Consider the following 20,699-nt stretch of genomic DNA (forward strand, 5'->3'; position numbering starts at 1 on the left):
AAAAAATAAGACATAATTTATCTGTCATCGGATATCGATCAGTCTTGAGAAGCAGAAAGTTATCAGTATATTACGCCTGTCTATCTATTACTATAACAAAAAAGAACAAAAGAAGGTATTGGTATAAGCAGATAGAGTATACAGTGTTGGAGTATCAGAATCGGTATTGGGCGTGAACAGGTGGTATCAAGGCAACACTGTAATCATGCATTATGGGGTCGGAGCCCTTTCCACTGCAATGCTGTTTTGCCTGTACCCTTTTTTATTTATTTCTTTTTAACCTTTGGGATAGATCACCTACGATTTGCAAACGTGTAAAAAAAAAAAAAAAAAAAAAATGTTCACACACTATTTGTTAGTGTTAGTTTGTGTGTGTCAGCAGTTGTGCAATAAATAATTATGAAGTGCAGTACTCGTCAATACAGCATATGCTTTATTTTCTTCACTACATTACTATTTTGGTGTATATTAGTATAAACGATTGATTTTCTTTAGATTCGTGAAATATTTGGCCCAAAATTACATCTTGCCTTTTTCACTCTAACATTATAGTGGTGAGGATCTCCTAGTTGCTGGCCACAGATGACAGACATCACACACAATTGAAATATGTCATTGGAAATGCTTCTAACAGTGCGGTGAATGTTTTTGTTACCTGGCCAGTGAATGGCCATGTTTGACCTTAAAAGAGCCAATGGGTGATTATGTCCTAGTTTGTGTGCCGTAATTCTTCCCTCCTTGACATGGACTATCGGTGTCACCTTTGATGATATGCTGACAGAAAACAAGATTGCAGAACAACACAGCACAGCACCGCATTTTACCCTAACATCATTGAGTCTTTCTCAGCTAATGCTGGTACAACTGTAGCAATGAGCTACAATTAAATGTTTTACAAAATCATTAAACACAGAAATAAAGTACAAACCTGTAAAATCTGAAGTAATCTATCCAGCCATGCTCGCTCTCCTGTTTGTCATGTTAATCTGCTATGCTTTCACTAAGTCTTCCTGTATTAGCGACAAAAGCACAGAGAGAGCAAGAGAACCAGAGAGAGAGAGGCAGAGGGTGTGGCGGAGAGACCCGAAGAGCATGAGAGCCTGAGACTGGGATAAAAATAAACCAGCATGTACTTCCTTGATGAGCTGAGGGTAGCAACCCTCCATTAAACCACTACCATTAAACACAAAAAAGTGAAAATGCATTGTTAAATGTGACCACAGGTCTTGCTAGATTCCACGATAAAACTTGAAAAACTTTTTGTTCAGAGAGCACTCAAACATGTCATTAAAAAGATAAAAACTGCATTTCAAAAACTGCATCCAACCAGAATTTCCAGTTCAATTATTCACAGCCACTTAGTATGATAACTGATGTCAATGTAAATGCTGGGAAACAACCATTCACTCAACACAGATACAAACCTGCAGTACATGTTCAAGAAATACAGTGGTGTGAAAAAGTGTTTGCCCCCTTCCTGATTTCTTTTTTGCATGTTTGTCACACTTGTTTCAGATCAAACTCATTGAATTTGTCAATGACAACACAACTGAACACAAAATGTTTTTTAAATGAAACTTCTTATTGTTAAAGGAGAAAAAAATCCAAACCTACCTGGCCCTGTGGGAAAAAGTGATTGCCCCCTAAAACGAATAACTGGTTGGGCCACCCTTAGCAGCAACTGCAACTGCAATCAAGTGTTTGCGATAACTTGCAATGAGTCTCTTACAGTGCTGTGGAGGAAATTTGGCGCGCTCATCTTTGCAGAATTGTTGTAATTCAGCCACATTGGAGGGTTTTCCAGCATGAAGTGCCTTTTTAAAGTCATGCCACAGCATCTCAATCGGATTCAGGTCATGACTTTGACTCGGCCACATCAAAGTCTTCATTTTGTTTTTCTTCAGCCATTCAGAAGTGGACTTGCTGTTGTGTTCTGGATCATTGTCCTGCTGCAGAACCCGGGTTTGTTTCAGCTTGAGGTCACGAACAGATGGCCGGACATTTTCTTTCAGGATTTCTTGGTAGACAGCAGAATTCATGGTTCCATTTATCACAGTTTTCGCCATTTGTTGATAATGGCTCTCACTGTGGTTCTCTGGACTCCTAAAACTTTAAAAATGGCTTTATAACCTTTTCCAGACTGATAGAACTCAATTCATCTTAGTTGTGTTTTAACAGGGGGCAATCAGTTTTTCCACACAGGGTCATGTAGGTTGGGATTTGTTTTCACCCTTAATAATAAAAACTTTCATTTAAAAACTGCATTTTGTGTTCAGTTGTCTTGTCATTGACTAATAGTTAAATTTATTTGATGATCTGAAATATCTAAGTGTGACAAAAATGCAAAAAAAAAAAAAAAAAAAATCAGGAAGGGGGCAAACACTTTTTCACACCACTGTAGATGCACACGGTGCATCTGCAGCAACTTTCATTACACCCTCCTTCATGCAAATTTGACAATCACATCTTTACGTCATTCCCCACAACCCACCACAGCCACAAACTGATTACAGTCCTGTGTGAAACGCTGCCCTGGGATTTAACTTTGTGGATTATTTAGGCTCTTTGTGTTTGTTCCTTATGTGAAAGATGGCAGCTATCACATGTAAAAAAATCACTTTACAGTCATTCAACGGCTCCGCTACGCTGCACACATGCATGTGTGTGTCTGTCAGCGCAATCCCCCCCAAAACTGCAAACCTAGGGGAAATACTGTGCACTTCTGAAACCACAGAAAGATTTTTTACAGCAAATAGAGCGCTGGTTTATACAAACATTGAGGATTGAACCAGTGGCGCCACCTGCTGACAACATCAGCTATTACAGTTTTTCTGTTTCTTACCTTCTTGAGAAGAGGTTGAGTCCAGTGAATGATTTGGAGCACCCGAAAAGCATTTCCTTCTCATCCTCCATATAATTTGAGGAAAAACAGGTGTTGGAGTGGTGTACGGGGGAGGAGGAACATCGTGAGGAGTTGGATGAGCTGGAACTATAAATCCCATCTATGTCGCCGTTTCCAATTAACAATAATTCCTCTTCATCGCCTGATTTTTCCTGGAGAGCACATCCACAGATGTCCATCCCGGCCTCAAAGGCCTGATCAGTGTTGACATCCATGGTAGTCAATTTGAATCAGAACCCCTGTGGTCAAATGGTTAGCCCTGCCTCATTTTGACTAAAGAAGCAGCCATCAATGATTGTGGAATGCATTAAAAACACCCTCAGGAAGTCTTCAAGCACGCTTAACTGTTATCATAAAATATCTGAAGTAAAACAAACACTATAAAGAAGTGTTTGCAGTGTGTATAAATACATTATGTACACAAAACCTGTTAACTTGTGCTTCAGTAACCACTACACCTCCTATAAGAACCAAAAGATGTATTTTGATCAAGCAGGAACACATCCACCTTGACGCAAGCCACTCTCCAAATACTTTGAGATAGATGAATGTCACAAAAACAATTCAAATATGGTTACCCAGCACACGCTACCAAGTCAATCATTCAGAAGCCAAATGTCTTTTAAAAAGGCACACACAAGGTGTGTGTGTCTGCAAAGAGAGATTAGTGTTGAGTGCTAAGGGGGGAGATAATCCTTGACAGCATTCCACTTTACGTCTCTTACTCAGTACTTTTACAGGAGGGTCGCAGTTGTGTTATTTCATATCTCTGACAACTCAGCACTCCAGTGTTTTCTCTCTCTTCTGTTTGTTTTTCTCACACGTGTCTTCCTCCTTCACTCCTGTAATTCTGGAAGTTCAAACTTACTTCCTCCCTCGTTCCTTCCTCTACTAGTCTTCCTCTTGTGTTCCTCGCTGTTTTTAAACGTACCCCGTTTGATGAAGAGAGTGACACACACAAATATCTTATACACGCACACCAAACGCAAACGCTAACACAGACTTGAGCACGCCACAACACGTTCGTGCTCACTCTCACCCCCTCTTCTCCGCCCGGCTAAAACGCGGAAGTGGATCATGACAACAAACTCGGGATCGGGTCCTTGGCCGGTTAGCTGCCCCAAGACGTGCCTGATTGAAACTTCCACGATTTGCTCCATTGCCAAATAGACAAAGATACGCCGCATCGAGCATCGCTGAGGCGTACGTCAACGTCGCCGCCATATTGGAGGTGTCAAGGCTGCGCTGTAATACAAGTAAATGTACTTACTTTCATAAAAGGCCTTTCTACAAAGAAATGTAAGTTAATTCTTCTCGTTTATACCTTCACACACGCACTAATATACTTGGGAAACAGTTAGGCACCAAAAACAATGTATCTGATCTGCTCAATCCATAATATATATGTGTGTGTGTGTATATATATATATATATATACACTTCTCAAAAAAATTAAAGGATCACTTCAAAAACACATCCGATATAAACTGGGGGAAAAATGATCTTGAATATCTTTCCTGATAATAAGTGGGTGATGTATTAGTAACAAAATGATGCCACATAATTTGATAGAAATGAAAATGACCACCCTATAGAAGGGGGAAATCGAAGACACCCCAAAAATGAAAGTGAAAAAATGATGCAGAGCACTGGTCCATTTTGCCAAAATGTCATTGTAGCAACTCAAAATGATTCTCAATAATTTGTGTGGCCCCCACGTGCTTGTACGCATGCCTGACGACGTCGGGGCATGCTCCTAATGAGACTAGGTGTCCTGGGGGATCTCCTCCCAGATCTGGACCAGGGCATCACTGCGGTACCTGGACACATGGAGGAGATTCCAGGAGACAGGTAGTTACTCCAGGAGAGCTGGACAGGGCTGTAAAAGATCCTTCAACCCTCAGTAGGATTGGTATCTGCTCCTTTGTGCAAGGAGGAACAGGATGAGCACTGCCAGAGCCCTACAAAATGACCTCCAGCAGGCCACTGGTGTGAATGTTTCTGACCAAAAAATCAGAAACAGGCTCCATGAGGGTGGCCTGAGGGCCCTGTGCTCACTGCCCAGCACCGTAGAGCTCGATTGGCATTTGCCATAGACCACCAAAATTGGCAACTACACCACTGGTGCCCTGTGCTCTTCCCTGATGAGAGCAAGTTCAACCTGAGCACATGCGACAGACGTGAAAGGGTCTGGAGATGCCGTGGAGAACGTTATGCTGCCTGCAACATCATTCAGCATGACCGGTTTGGTGGTGGGTCAGTGATGGTCTGGGGAGGCATATCCCTGGAAGGACTCACCGACCTCTACAGGTTAGATAATGGCACCCTGACTGCTATTAGGTATCGGGATAAAATCCTTGGACCCATTGTCAGAACCTACGCTGGTGCAGTGGGACCTGGGTTCCTCCTGGTCCACGACAATGCCCGACCTCATGTGGCTAGTGTATGCAGGTAGTTCCTGGAGGATGAAGGAATTGATACCATTGACTGGCCCCCACGTTCACCTGACCTAAACCCAATAGAACACCTCTGGGACATTATGTTTAGGTCCATCCGGCGCCGCCAGGTTGCTTCCTCAGACTGTCCAGGAGCTCATGGATGCCCTGGTCCAGATCTGGGAGGAGATCTCCAAGACACCATCCGTAGTCTCATTCGGAGCATGCCCCGACGTTGTCAGGCATGCGTACAAGCACGTGGGGGCCACACAAACTAGAGAGAATCATTTTGAGTTGCTACAATGACATTTTGGCAAAATGGACCAGTCTGCTGCATCATTTTTTCACTTTCATTTTTGGGGTGTCTTTGATTTCCCCCCTCTATAGGGTGATCATTTTCATTTCTATCAAATGATGTGGCATCATTTTGCTACTAATACATCACCCACTTATTATCAGGAAAGATATTTAAGATCATTTTGAACAGAATGAACAGAACAAGAATTTCATTGCATAGCAGAACTACCTATTTTACTGTGCATATGACAATAAAACTCTTGAATGTTGAATATATATATATATATATATATAATGGATTGAGAAGATCAGATATATTGTTTTGGGTGCCTAACTGTTTCCCAAGTATATTAGTGCGTGTGTGAATGTATAAACGAGAAGAATTGCACTGAAAGAAATGTACTGTGTATAGTTTTTCGGCACTACTTTGTGCTCTATAGCTGATGTAATGTGAATTACAGTGTGGGATCAATAAAGTTCTTATCTTAGCCATCTAAGAAGATCAAATACATTGTTTTTGGTGCCTAACTGTTTCCAAATATATTACTGCATGTGTGAATGTATAAACAAGAGGCATTAACTTACATTTCTTTTTTAAAAGTCACTTTATGAAAGTAAGTACATTTACTTGTATTCATTTACAGCGCAGCCTTGACACATCCAATATGGCGGTGACGTTGATGTATCGCAGCAGAGGGCAAACCCGCACCATATCTTTAGTTTTTCTGTGCGTATGTAACGGATGCCAGCCTGTGAGGCTGTGCAAGTGTACGTTGGTAAACCTCACTCTCTCTGCCTTAAGAGCTGCGCTGAACACGCGGTTGACAGTCCGGGCTTTTGGCCGTGTGGTCAGCGCTCTCGCCTCCCATTGCGAAGGTTCTGTGTGCGAGCCCCCGGTGCGGGCAGTGCGAAACAGGGTGGGTTACACATAGACAAAAAGTAATGGAAAAATTACATTGTGCACTATTGTGTATTACAATTTATGATGGTGAGGTTTTGTCAAGTTTTTTTTCACAGCTTACAATTTTTGGTGTAATTGGGCTGACCAGGATGTGACGTAATGGTGATGTTTCTTTCACATAACACAGAGCTAGTGGATGGACACTGCTTCAAACTCTGTGCAAGACTCAACACTGTGTTTTTCAACACATTGTTAGTCAGCATAAGAGTAACACACTTCATAACGCAAACATGATGTAAAAAAATTGTTCTCCAAAGTGTATTCATTCGAAAAAATATCAGTAGAAATTTGGATCATAACACGTCAAGGACACTATGCCATAATTCTGATATTGAATCAGTGTTACTTTTGTTATCTTCTGAATTTTGATGAAAAACCGGAGAAATACAGACACAAAGAAAGTATTCAACACTGTTTCCTCTGTTAATTCAATGTGTTTGCAGTATATTTTAATATGGTTATAGCTTCAAATCACTGTAGTTTGTGAGTCATGCCCCTTCAAGTGACGGCACCCTCTGTGGTACTTTATTTACTGGCTAAATAGTATTATGGGTTGTATTTTTTACCCCTACTGTACCGAAAGGTGACCTTAAAGTGCTCATGACACCAAATCTCATGTTAATTTTGTTATTTTTGTCATCCAAAATAACATTAAAAGGCATATTGCCTGTTTCAGACGTGTGCTCGAATGTTGACATATTTACCTTTATAAATTTTGTGCCACTGACACCACAGAATGTTGATTTTCTGTTACATATTTTTCTCATATTACACCCACTCATTGTGTGGCAGGCTTTTGCTCGATCACTTAAGCCGAGTAAGCCTGTTCACATTTCCCAAAGACGCCATTCACTGTGTCAGACTCTTTGTATTGTATTCGGCACGTTTTGAGGACAGTTGTTTTGATACTGTGCCTCAGATAAAGGAAAGTTTGAGACTGAATGTGTATTTCAGTAGGGTGCTTCTACCATCAAACTGTCCCGATTGTCTTTCCTCAACACAGACGAGGATCTGCGAGTGAAAACACAAGCACTGACGGAGATAGAAATACACAAAAAAAAAGTAAAAAACCCAGAAGTTTGACCGTGGAAAAGCACTGTGACAGTAAGTAAATACATTTTTTTTTCAAGTAGATATATTCTACAAATCTTAGACTAATAATATGGGTTTTTATGCCAAATTTCAAGGCCAGATAAACAGTGACAGCTGCTCGCTCATCTTGTTGACACCAGTCAAACAACATGGGTAAGTGATTTTGCGTGTTATATCAGATGCTCAAAGAACTGAAAGAAAGAAAGCTCATTTGTATTTCTAAATACATTTGTTTGTATTTTCATGTTTCACACTATTTATCTCCTCTACTGCGGCCATTACAATTACAGGCTCTAGCACCATGGCCAATTATGCAAATTAGACAATGGCGTCCCTCCCCACAAGCCACCACCACAAATAGATTACAGTCCTGTTGGGTACGCCGCTCAGATAATGAAAATAAACCTTTATATTACAATAACTTGTTGCAGGCAAATATTTTATTTTGCAGTTGAATTCTAATTTTTTAGTAATGTTGTTAATCAAGATGTTCTATTCTGACCAAGTTTTGTTTTCATTTTTAATTAACAACTGTCAGCAGCTGTGGCGCTGGAGGATGAATACATTTATGTTACAAAGCTTGAAAAGGGTGGACAGATTTGTTTTTCTGCAACTCGACCCACAACGCACACACATGTACACCTGCTCACTTTCTCATTCAGCCATCGCCCCCTCTGCATTTCCATTATAAATAAAATTCTACTCAGAGGCATGACACACAATTTCCCAAGAGATCCTTTCAACTACACAATGCCCTCCATTGACTCATTTTTCTCAGTTTCTCTCCAACAAAGGACTTTAATGGTGAATTTGAGTCATCTGTAATCCTGAATATGAGCGCGAGCAAAATTATTTTTCGAGTGAGTTGCAAATAGGTCCATAGACACACACTTTTGTCTTTTTTTCTCTCTTCTTTTGTTACTATGATTGTAACAGAGCTGCTATTCTCTCTATTGCAAATCATCCATCCATCTTCTATGCCGCTTATCCTCACTATTCTATGGATGTCAATTGATTTTAGATGTTTGTTTGAAGGAGTCAGAAGATGGAGGAGGCAAGGGAAAACGACAATGATGCCAAAAGAGAATGAAAACGAAATTTAAAAAAGACAAAAAATGCCAAAAGTGTTTAAGTATTTTAGGCTAAACTGCAAGTTGAACACTGTGAATTGTATCCAGTGTAACGCAGCACTTACAACATCTTCGATGTTGCAACATCTTCGAAGACACCGAGAATGGAGCGGAAGACCCGAGACAATAAAAGATTAACATACCACAAATCAAGAAGATTAATGTTATGGTACCTTACTAACATAATGGCCATGTGGAGGGCAAAGTTTCTTTTAATTATGACTACTACCAATGAGTACATTTACATGCAGTCAAATAACCAGAATATTAGCAATAACCCGGTTGCGCACGATCACGTCAACACCAATAACCCTTCTGAAAAAACAGAATATGCTCATATTCCGGTTTTTAAAAACCTGAATATTACCCTTGGGTTACTCCTTTTCTAACCTGTAAATCGGGTTGTGTATACGCCTATCGGGATGTCCCAATCAAAAGGAACATTAAATTGTGTTCTGCGCATGTTCTATTCGAAAGGAATGTCTTTGGCGGGAACTACTTGTAAACATGACGACACGCAAAAACCCCACACTTTTGGAGTGAGGAGGAAACAAGCCACCTCCTTAGTGTGGTGAAAGACAGGAACATTGTCCATACAGGTTTTTTTCACGTCATGCATGTAAACGGGTTATTCTTTGGACCTCCTGTATGCAAACATCAAGGATGCATACACCTCATCCCCCCTCCCCCCGCTGGGTCGTTCTGATCACAACCTCGTCCATCTCGTCACAGACTACACTCCAGTAGTGAATAAACAACCCACTGTGAAGAGGCCTGTGAAGCAGTGGTCTGAGGAGAGCAGTGCTAGGCTCAGAGACTGCTTCCAGACAACAGACTGGGAAGCGCTCTGTAGTCCCCATGGCAGTGACGTTGACAGCATGACGCACTGCATCACAGACTATATAAACTTCTGTGTGGAGAACACTGTGCCCTCCAAGTTGGTGCGGTGTTTTCCCAACAACAAACCCTTGGTGACCTCTGAGATTAAGGCCCTGCTGAATAAGAAGAAGAGGGTCTTCAACTCGGGGGACAAGGAGGAGCTGTGCAGAGTCCAGAGGGAACTCCAGCATAAGATCAGGAAGGGGAATGACTGCTACAGGTGGAAACTGGAGAAGTGGCTGGAGCAGAATAATGCCAGGGAAGTCTGGAGAGGCCTGCAGACCATCACAGGCCATGGTAAAGGAGTGGGGAGAGACCAAGCCAGTGGGGACAAGATCTGGGCAGATGAACTCAATCTGTTTTTCAACAGATTTGAGTCGTGATATCTTCCACAAAGCACTCAACCCCCGCATTAAAGACGAGCTCATGGTCATGCGGTAGCCCGGATCATCGCCTTCTCCGGTGTCCCACCAGACCAGCACGCAGACAGGAATCGACTCTTGGATCAGTCGAGAGGCACGCACCGGTATCAGGGATCGATCAACCCTTGGTCGGGATCGTCCTACTCCCAGTAACTGTGAGTACAATGACAACGCAGCCGCCACACGAGAGGGGATGTTTCCTCATCGGCTCCAAGTTAGTGGGACTATTACAGGGGGAGGTAGAAGCATTCAGATATCCGCTCTCATTGATTCTGGTTCGGATGACTGCTTTTTGGACTCTGTGTTTGTTCAAAAATATAGTATTAAGACTATTGAGCTCTCCTCTCCTAAGGAGGTGACTGCTTGGACGGACATCTCTTGGAGGCAGTCTCACACCAAACCGAGCCGTTATCGCTCCGCCTGTCTGGCAACCATTATGAAACCATTCCTTTTTTTAATAACTCCATCCCAATCGGCTCTGTTATTGTTAAGTCTCACATGGCACAGGCTACATAATCCGTGGATTGACTGGGTGAAGATGCGCATCGTGAATTGAAGCACCTTCTATCATGCTAATTGTTTGCGTTCGGCGGTGACCGACACCCCCGCCGTGACAGCCAAGGAGGAGGAGATACAGTATACTCATGTACTCAGAGACATGACATAACCAGTTCTGCTTCGTCTATCTTGATGATATTCTTATTTTTTCTAGGAACCAGCGAGAGCATACCCACCATGTGCTGTTAATTCTCCAGTGCCTACTGGAGAATAGATTATACGTCAAGGCTGAGAAGTGTGATTTCCACGTGACCTCCGTGTCTTTTCTGGGGTACATTGTGGAGAAGGGCCAGCTGCGTGCCAATCCTGCTAAGATCCAGGCGGTGGTCGAGTGGCCTACTCCTAAATCAAGGAAGCATTTGCAGAGGTTCCTGGGGTTTGCTAATTTTTATAGGCGATTTATTCACAATTTTAGCAGCAAGGCAGGACCTCTGACCAAGCTTACATCCACCAAAATACCTTTTGTATGGACCCCAGAGCGGAGGTAGCGCTTATTATGCTCAAACGTTGGTTCACCTCCACACCTGTGTTAATTCACCCAGACCCTGCGTTGTAATTTTTCATAGAGGTCGACGCATTGGATACGGGAGTGGGAGCCGTCCTGTCTCAGCGGTCCCCGGTTGACCAGAGGCTTCACCCGTGCGCATTTTTCTCACGTCGCCACCCGCAGGCTGAGGGTGACTATGATGTGGGCGATAGGGAGCTGCTGGCCATCGTTCTCGCGCTTTGGCTGGAGGGTGCAGCTCTCCCTTTCGTGGTCATAACTGACCACAACAACCTTGCCTACATCAGGACTGCACAAAGAGCCAATGCTCGACAGGCTCGTTGGTCTCTATTTCTCACCCGATTCAACTTCTCCATCACTTACAGACCCAGTTCACGCAACACCAAACCCGACGCGCTATCCAGGATCTTTGGTGCCACGGAGGAGGAGATGGACCCAGAGACTATTATACCTGTGGCCTGGTTGTTGGGTGCCATCCAGTGGGAGGTGGAGATGAGGGTGTCTGAGGCAGCCGAGGGGATGGAGTTACCGGAGGGCTGTCGAACGGGGAGGCTATTTGTTCCGGAGGGGTTGAGACCTGAAATGCTGCAATGGGGTCACTCCTCTAAGGTGGCCTGTCATCCAGGGGTCAGACGTACACAGTTGGCGGTGGCGGAGATTTTGGTGGCCTTCTATGGCAGCGTATGTTAAGGAGTTTGTCACGGCCTGCTCTGTCTGTGCCAAAAACAAGACTTCTCATTGTCCTCTTGCTGGCCTGCTGCAACCTTTACCCATCCCATCCCGCCCTTGGTCTCACATCGCTCTTGACTTCTTGACCGGATTACCTTCCCTCCGGGGCAACACGGTTGTCCTTAACATTGTGGATCATTTCTCCAAGATGGTGCACTTCGTTGCACTGTCAAGACTGCCATCGTCCTTGGAGACGGCACACCTACTGGTGAAAAATGTTTTAACATTCATGTGTGATATAGTTTCCGACAGAGGACCCCAATTCGCTTCCCGGGGGTGAAAATGCTTCTGTAAGACGCCCGCAAACCAACGGCCAGACAGAGCAGGCCAATTAGGACCTTGAAGCGGCGCTACGCTGCGTCTTCCACCAGCGTCCGTCGTCCTGGTCCTTTCAGCTTCCCTGGGTGGAGTACGCCCACAACACCCTCGTCAACTCGGCCACAGGTATGTCCCCTTTTAAGGTTGCCAATGGTTACTGGCCTCCACTATTCCCTTCTCAGGAGGCGGAAGTGTCAGTTCCGTCCGTACAAGTCCACCATCGCCGGTCCCGGAGGATATGGCGAGAGATGATTGCCGCACTTACCCGGACGGCGGCGCGCAACCAACGCTTGGCAGACCGCCACAGGATCCCGGCACCCACCTACCGTGCCAGCCTGGCTGTCTTCCAGGGACTTGCTATTGGCTGGAACCAGCAGGAAACTCGCTCCGAGATTCGTGGGGCCGTACCCTATCGACTCTTTCATCAGCCCCTCCTCCGTCAGGATTAGACTGCCACCATCACTCAAGGTAGGTTGAAATCACCAGATATAATGAATACAGCGTCTGAGTGTTTGGTCTCGTGTTTATCAATGATGTCATGCAGGAGGCCTAGTGCGTTAGCGGTGTTAGCTCGTGGTGGAATGTAAACAGCAGTTAAATACACAGCGCTAAACTCACGAGGCAAATAAAAAGGTCTGCATTTCACCATCAGCAGCTCAATGTCCTGCGAGCAGTGCTTTTCCATCGTCTGTACGTCTGTGCACCACCGTTTGTTTACGTAAACACAGACGCCGCCACCTCTGTGTTTACCAGACGCTAAAGTTCGATCTCCCCGGTAAGCAGCAAATGTTTCCAACTGGATCGCCGAGTCCGGTATATCCTCCGTCAGCCAGGTTTCTGTGAAGGTGAGCACACAGCATTCCCTGATCTCACGTTGAGCTGTAATCCTTGCTCTTAGTTCGTCCATCTTGTTTTCGAGGGAGCGGACGTTGGCTCGCAGCAGGCTTGGTAGCGGTGGCCTAGTCGCTCTAGCTTTTAGCCTAGCATGCAGGCCGGCCCACTTGCCTCGTTTACGCCTCGGATGCTTTGCTCGCCGGGTATTCAGCTCACCAGGCCCGCAGGCTGCTGCGTTCTCCCGGCGCAGAAGAAAGGCAAAGTCTGAGAGGCTAAATAAAAGTTCATGGTGAACCATGCCGATGTTCAAAAGTGTCTCTCTGTTGTAATGTACTGCCTGAGTGTGTTGAATGTCCAAAATGAACAATAAAATAGCAAAAAATAGAAAAAAACGGGAGAGTGTCACAGAGACGTCTGCCACGGAGGGCGCCATCTTTGATCTTGGATGGACAGGTGTGATACTACAGTACAGTGTGCATGTCTCAGGCGCGGATTTAGAGAGGGGTGTGGGGGGTGTACATCCCCCCCGTTTTGAGGCACCCACGATTTTTTTTGCCTGATTCTGATGTATGTCCATAGGGACATGCATCTGACATGCAACTGAATTATGGGCGGATAATTTACATTGGACATTGAACGTGTGCTGTACATGGCTATTCAGGTGGACGTGCAAAATAAAGGAAAACTGTTGTCTATTCTCAATGAAAATTAACCAGGAAAGCGATCCCCAGTGACATAAAATTATACTCAAATCCTCGGAATTTACAGCTGCTTCAAATTGGAAAATACTGCAGGAAATTGAGCTAAAGTGGGTTTCTCCTAGTACCGGTAATTGTATAAATAGAATGTTTTGGCTTAAACGATGTATTCCAACAATAAAAATAACAACAAACTCTTGAAATTAAGGACATAAAATTGGCCTCAGACGTCACCAGATTGCAGGAAATGAGATCTAATTTTAACAATTTTTCTGGGGGAGGGCCCCCAGAACCTCCCCTCCATTTCCAGCGCCTCCGCCTACGGCCTCGGACACACCACCATTTTTCAAAAAAGCTAGATCCGCCCCTGTGTCTGATGGCGCTAAAGGAGGTCCAAGGAATACTCAGGTCATTTGTGTGTATTCTGTGTGTATGACACTTGAAAAATTAGGGGGAACATTGGCTGCAGCCCTAATTGATTTACTTACAGTAATTGTATCTGACCCGGTCAGCTATCAACTACTCTTCTGCTGTCAAAGTTTATAATGGGACTTTTGAACTGAGCCTAATTTAAAACATTTTTAGACCTGAACAGGATAAGCAAAACTGAAAATGAATGAACATCTCAATAGTATGTAATCCTACACCATTGCAAACTACTGTCATGATCTGTGTTGTCACTCTGCTGCCGCCTCTCTGCTATCTCTTGCATGCTGTACCAGTGCATGCTGTACCAGCAGAGGTGGCGCCATCCCGACACACCTGTCGCTCATTAGGACTGCTGGGATATTAAGCTGATCTGCTGCTTCTACTCGTTGCCAGATTGTTCTCAGCTTCTCACCTGCTTGCTGGGCTTGTGTTCCTTGTTAAGCTTTTTAGTGTATGTTCATTCTGGTCTTCATAGTTGTGAGTAATTTGATACCTGCTTTATTCCTCGGCAGTACTCGTTAGCATCTGGTGTAACTTGCTCCTACTAGCACACCTTATCAGTTAAATTTTTGTATCCTGCTTGGTTCCCAGCAGCGCCCTTAGCTAGTTATCCTTTTTCCCTGCTATTCGTTCTCTAGCAGTGTTTTTAGTTTCCTCTTTTTCCGTGGCTTGCCCGCTTAGTGTTTTGTGTTTGGACTTGCTCTTTCCTCTTTTTGTATTTTTACTACCTCTGAGTGAGGACACCTTTTGTAATAAATCTTATTTTATCAACCACCTGTGACTCCTTTTCCTCTGCATACCGGGATCCTAGTTCATGCCTTAGCCCCATTGTGACAACTACAGTACAATCACATATTGACTTGCAAAATACAATTGTTAAATTACCTAGTATTATCTTTGTAAAGGCAGAATTTTCAATTCAAGCCTAGTGCTGGATTTGTACTAGATTCTGCAGGTCTACCTAACCAGGTGGCCACAATTGAGGTAAACCAGACCAGGCTGAGGTGCCGCTACCGTTTTCTTTGTTGTCTGTCTGTTGTTGTCATTTGCTTCAGCTGGCATGCTGGGGTGTTATATTATACAACTTTCTGGCTCGAGGCAAAGAGTGCATTGTTCCTCTCCTCCTACTCCCTCAGCTGTTGACAAATCAGTCAATATTAATTACGAGTTCAATCATTTCTGAGGGAGCTGTAGGAAGCATCTGAGCTTGAATACAGTTAGTAAAACGTTTGCTAAATACAAAGCAGAAGAGTCTTGAACTTGCTTTATTATGCTTGTCTTCATCTTGTTTATTTATTATTATATTGATTATTATATTTATTGTTCTGTCATGCTTGTTTTTATTTATTTATTATTACACTGATTATTATATGGAATAATATTATATGGAATACAGGAAGTGAATAATATGTACTGTACTAGATGTGGAATAGATGGGGGGGTAGGATTAAATAAGCTTTGCTTCTTCCTACTCCTTTTGGACATGTGGAACTGTGAAAGGATGATTTATAAGATGTATTCCATTGTAACCTTCATGTTCAAATAAACTAAACCAAACCAAACCAAAAATTCAAGTGATGGAAGGGCAGAATGCGCTCTCTGCACATGTACTGACCACGCTAATTGGTAAGCCTGTTCCCGTCATGTTCATCTTGTCTGTTTCATTTCAACTACGCATCCTTCAAAGCCATGCTCTAATTGGGGAATAAGCGCATTAAATCCAGGAAGTCGAAGCTTAATGGCTGATCCTTGTCATTGTTTATTATCTCTAATAACACAACACATGTTATGATGACACACTAATTGGCACACCAAACTGAAATACTGGGTGAAACAAGATTCCAGGAAGTAATTACTTCAAATAAGAGACTGCAAAACCTACACCAAAGCAGAGGTTTCTACTGGCCCTTTTGGGGGTTCTTTTTTAAAAACATGTGTTATGATGAATATATGGTGAATAACATCGTGTTTTAAAGGAACACTGCACTTTTTGGGGAATTTTGCCCATCATCCACAATTCTTATGTGAGACGTGAGCACACATGTCCTTCTCTTTTCTGTGTGTTCTAAAGGTATAAAAACAGATACAAGGGGGAAGCTCATTAATGCACGTAATGGAACACACCTATGCTGCCTACAAAGACCGCTCCAAAAACCAAACACACCTCAAAAACCAAAACAAGGTTTTATGGTTTTATATCAGTGGTGTGAAAAAGTGTTTCAAACGATTCACGGTTCGGTTCGATACATTTGTGTTACGGTTAAAATAGTTTTTCGATACAAAAAATAAATTACCTTGCCCTCCTTTTTTAATTTTTATTTTATTGAAATTGCCAACATTTTTCAAATTGTTCTCATTTTTCAACAATTTCAGCATGGAATGAATGTGGGAGGCGCAGTTCAGTGGCTCTGTGCTTGACAACGCAACCTAAGCCAGACTGGGGTCACGGTTCAGTACACGTGTATTGAACGGTTCAATACAGATACACGTATTGTTACGCCCCTAATGATAACATTTAATACTAAGAGTATTTTGCCGTATTTCGGTCCTTTTACCGGAACTTCCTTCCTGGGCGCATTGATTTCACATAGCAACATAGAAACAAACGCGACACCTGGCATTAACTTTTCCAAACAACACAGCAGCAGTGGCGGCAGCTCCAATATGTAGCGTTGCCTTTTGTTAGGGCCGAGGCATTGTGAGCACAGCGCATGTGGTGAAGCGAGGTCGCTAGCCGGCTAGTAGCTAGCCGGTGTGTTCTGGCTAAATGTCAATGCGCCAGTATCGTTGTTCGATCGGCGTAACAATGTTAATAATAATAACAACAATGTTGCTGTAGCCTGATTATGTGCACGTCACATTATATGTAAATGGGGCGTTGTTGGTGCTTCAGAAGACTTTATCGGTCGAATAACTCTTTGTCATTATGTGCATTCTTAGCTGCGTCTTTTTAGCTGTGCTTTAGAGCGCACAGAAAAGATAAAGACGTGTGTTCATGTCTCACATAAGGATTATGGATGATTCAAAAAATTGGAAAAAAAGTGCAGTTTTCCTTTAAGAGAGATTAAACTGCACACACCAGACAACAGTGACACTTACATAACCGAGTCGCGTCAGTATTAGCAGCCACTGTGTTACTGATTATTCTAACATGGGTTGAGATTAAGCTCGGGGGGGTTTGCAATTCACCTCACGGAGGACATGCCACACATTACATAATACGGTATTAAACCAATCTAATGTAGCTGCACCATTCTCTCATGCTTTCGTATCTCCCTAGTTTTCCCTATGAAATCCAAAGAACACATCCTTGAGGGTTGTTGTGACCCATCTGATGCAGTGATGCATGCATGTATTAAACCTACATACAAACAGACAGCCCACAAATACTGGTGTCATGTTCAAGTTGAACAGGTTAGCAGATGAACACATGCCCCTTTTTTTGCTTTGAAGCTCTTCCTTACCTGTAAGACACCTGCTTCCTGAAGGTCAGTTGCACAAAGTCAGCTTCCATCTGAGAGGCACACAGACTGCCTTCCTTCTCCACCTCTTCCCACAGCCCTGACTAAAAGAAGGACTATTTAAATTCATATTTTATTCATTTTTTTGACTTTCAGTGTGAAGGTGTTGTACATTCAAATGAGCACACATGTTTAAAGTCTACACTTAATTAGCCACTTCATTACCCACTTAATTAGGTACAGTTGCACAATCCAGCAACGCAGTGCAATACTGTTACTCCTCAGGCACTGATGTCAATGAAGTTCAAAACTGTCTAAAAAACTGCACCTATTAGTTTGTGGAGATATACCTATGAAGTGGCCATTGAGTGTATAACAGTTTTAAAATGAGCTCTCATCACTGCAATTCAATCAGACCAGGGATCTTAAATGTTATCAACACATAATATGCTACTGCACTTTTATCTTTACACAGGGTGTCCCAAAAAAATTAGAAGAGATTTGAAATATGATTATCTGAGAAACTACATGCCCGAGGCCAGGGGTGTCCAAAGTGTGGCGTGATGATTAATGATTAATTGATCACGATTTACTAGAAAATGTATTAAATATTACACTCACTCGCTTTGTCATGTATAACACAGCTGGGGTGTCTTGTTCTGATGGCATGGCATACATTGACCTACACTGGACTGATTTTAGCACAGGAGTGTCCAAACTTTTTCCAGCGAGGGCAACATTGTGAAAAATGGAAGGATGCAAGGGCCACTTTGACATTTTGATATTCAACACATGTAGATATGGTTTGGTTTAATTTTATTTGAACATGCATACAAGATACATAATCCAGTTCACAAGTCCACGTGTCCAAAAGGAGTAGGAAGAAGCAAAGTTTATTTAATCCTACCCCCTGTCTATTCCACATCTGTTGCAGTATATTTATTCACTTTCTGTATTCTATATGAAATTTTTTAAGACATAGAAGAGTAATAAGGAGATTTAACAATATGAATTTTTCATAATAAAGAGAAATCATATATAATAATAAGTGTAATAATAAATAACAATGAATAGAGACAAACATAAAACAGGTTCAAGGCTCTTCTTCCTTGTATTTAGCAAACATCAGCTGCTTGTATTGTTTCATGAATTCTCTCATCTTGGTGAATTGTTTGAGTTCCTTACTCAATCCGTTCCATAATTTGATTCCACATACTGAAATGCTGAGGGTTTTTAGCGTCTCGCACATAAGTGTTTCAAGTTTAGTTTTTCCCTAAGATCATATTTCTCATATATATATATATTTCAAGAAAAAACTGCATCTCAGCTTTGTGATGCAGGTGAAAATGCGTATTTTCAATTTTTGCTGTTGTTTTTTTATTTTCTTTAAACAATCTTTGTAAATTTTCTTTTCATAATATTATGACTTTATTCCCACAATATTATATATTATTATAACTTTTTCCACAACCTAATTTTCCAAAATGACAACTTTATTTTGTTTTCTTTGTTTCTCATAATACTACCACTTTTTTTTAAAAGTAATGTTATTTTTGCTTTAATATTTCAACTCTGTGCTACAAAAATTGTCAGATTTATAAGTTTATCTTAAATTGCGACTTTCTTCTCTTTAGACGACGAGTTTTTCGCTTAATATTTGACTTTATTCTTGTAAAATTACAGTTGTTTTTTTTCCATCAGTGCTGTTTTGTTTTTTTAATCTTTAATCTTAATCTCAACTATTTCAACGTTCTTCTTGTAAATTTTCTTTGCCTAGTTATTACTTAAATAATATTTTTACTTTATCTCTTAACATTATAACTTTCTCCGCAAACTCATTTTCCAAAATTTACAACTTTATTTGTTGTTTTGTTTGTTTTGCATAATATTACAACTTAAATAACATCTTTCTTTAATATGTCAAGGTCATTCTACTAAAATGATGTTATTTTACGTGATAATATTACAGCATTATTCTCGGATAATTTCTCTTTAGATCACAACTTTTTTCTCTTAATATGTTTTGCTGTTGTTTTTTTTTTTGTTTTCTTGTTGAATTATAGTTTTAGAATGTGCGGTGGGCCAATAAAAAAAATTGCCGCGGGCCGCAAATGTCCCTTTGGACACCACTGTTTTAACACAAAATGTGGCCGCCCCACATCCGTAAATTTTTGCATGCAGTCCTCAGTGGAAAAAGTATGGACAGCCCTCTCCTATGCAAACCAAATTAAATATGCTTCATGATGAAAAATGGATTTAAACAAAATATTCAAAGGGATATCAGTTTTAAAAGCAATTTCACAAAGCCTCACAACTGTTCATTATGCACAAAAGCGACTTTTCAACACTTGTCAATGTCATTCTTCGCCATCAAAAACAGAAAAGGCAAAACATTAAACTTAGAGCCACAACTATTTTTACACATCTGGTTAAAATTTGAGATCACTTGAGCCAGAATTGGCTACCTTAGATGATTAGACACCCTGTATATGACACATTTTCCAAACCTGCAGAGATCTTTGCAAGTACGTATGTTCTAGTCTATGTATATTTTGAAATTGTTAGTTGTACGTGAAACGGAAATTCCATGGTTGTAGTTGTTACATTATTGAGGAATATTGATGATAAAATGAATCTTGGATAATTTGGCATTTTCTTGATTGATGTGGACACGGGTGTGGAAGGGGGGGAAAAACCTGACAGGAATGTCATAGTTTTATTGAGTGGGCTCTGATCTTAACTAATTGCATCCTGTAAAATGATCTGCAGTAAAAGCAGGAAAAGGCTGGACTGAAACACAGCACGGAGGTACTAGGAATGTGCGATAGAAGCTACTGTATATAAATTTGGCCTACAGTAAAGATTTTAATTCTATCACCCTATCGTGATAATAATGTATGCTGATGATGCAATCTAGCCACGGCCCACAAAATTTACAGCAACAAGCTGCAACGCATCGTCAATGATGTAGCGTCCCGACAGAGGCACACAAACTCTGAAGCTCTTTTTGATCTTCACTGCCGAGCTTAACACGCTTAAAGGAAAACTG

At 41.9% G+C, this 20,699-nt stretch overlaps 1 protein-coding gene across 6 annotated transcripts in view; it reads right to left on the bottom strand.

Moving 5' to 3' along the window:
• The window catches only part of LOC129177557 (diacylglycerol kinase zeta-like), a 174,013-nt gene that overhangs the window by 148,041 nt on the left and 5,273 nt on the right, over positions 1-20,699 (bottom strand). The window contains exon 1 of one of the 6 annotated variants that reach the window (XM_054768814.1): positions 929-1,514. Coding sequence is in view for 2 of the 6 variants with exons in the window: in XM_054768830.1 (XP_054624805.1) it covers positions 2,843-3,117 (275 nt within the window). In the remaining 4 variants the exon portion in view is untranslated. Of the gene's footprint in view, positions 1-928; positions 2,167-2,842; positions 4,091-17,653; positions 17,755-20,699 lie in introns of those variants that run through there. The other 5 variants (XM_054768805.1, XM_054768830.1, XM_054768848.1 and 2 more) reach the window with 5 other exon arrangements.

Source organism: Dunckerocampus dactyliophorus, chromosome 1 (genome assembly GCF_027744805.1).
Source record: "Dunckerocampus dactyliophorus isolate RoL2022-P2 chromosome 1, RoL_Ddac_1.1, whole genome shotgun sequence".
NCBI classification, from domain to species: domain Eukaryota; kingdom Metazoa; phylum Chordata; class Actinopteri; order Syngnathiformes; family Syngnathidae; genus Dunckerocampus; species Dunckerocampus dactyliophorus.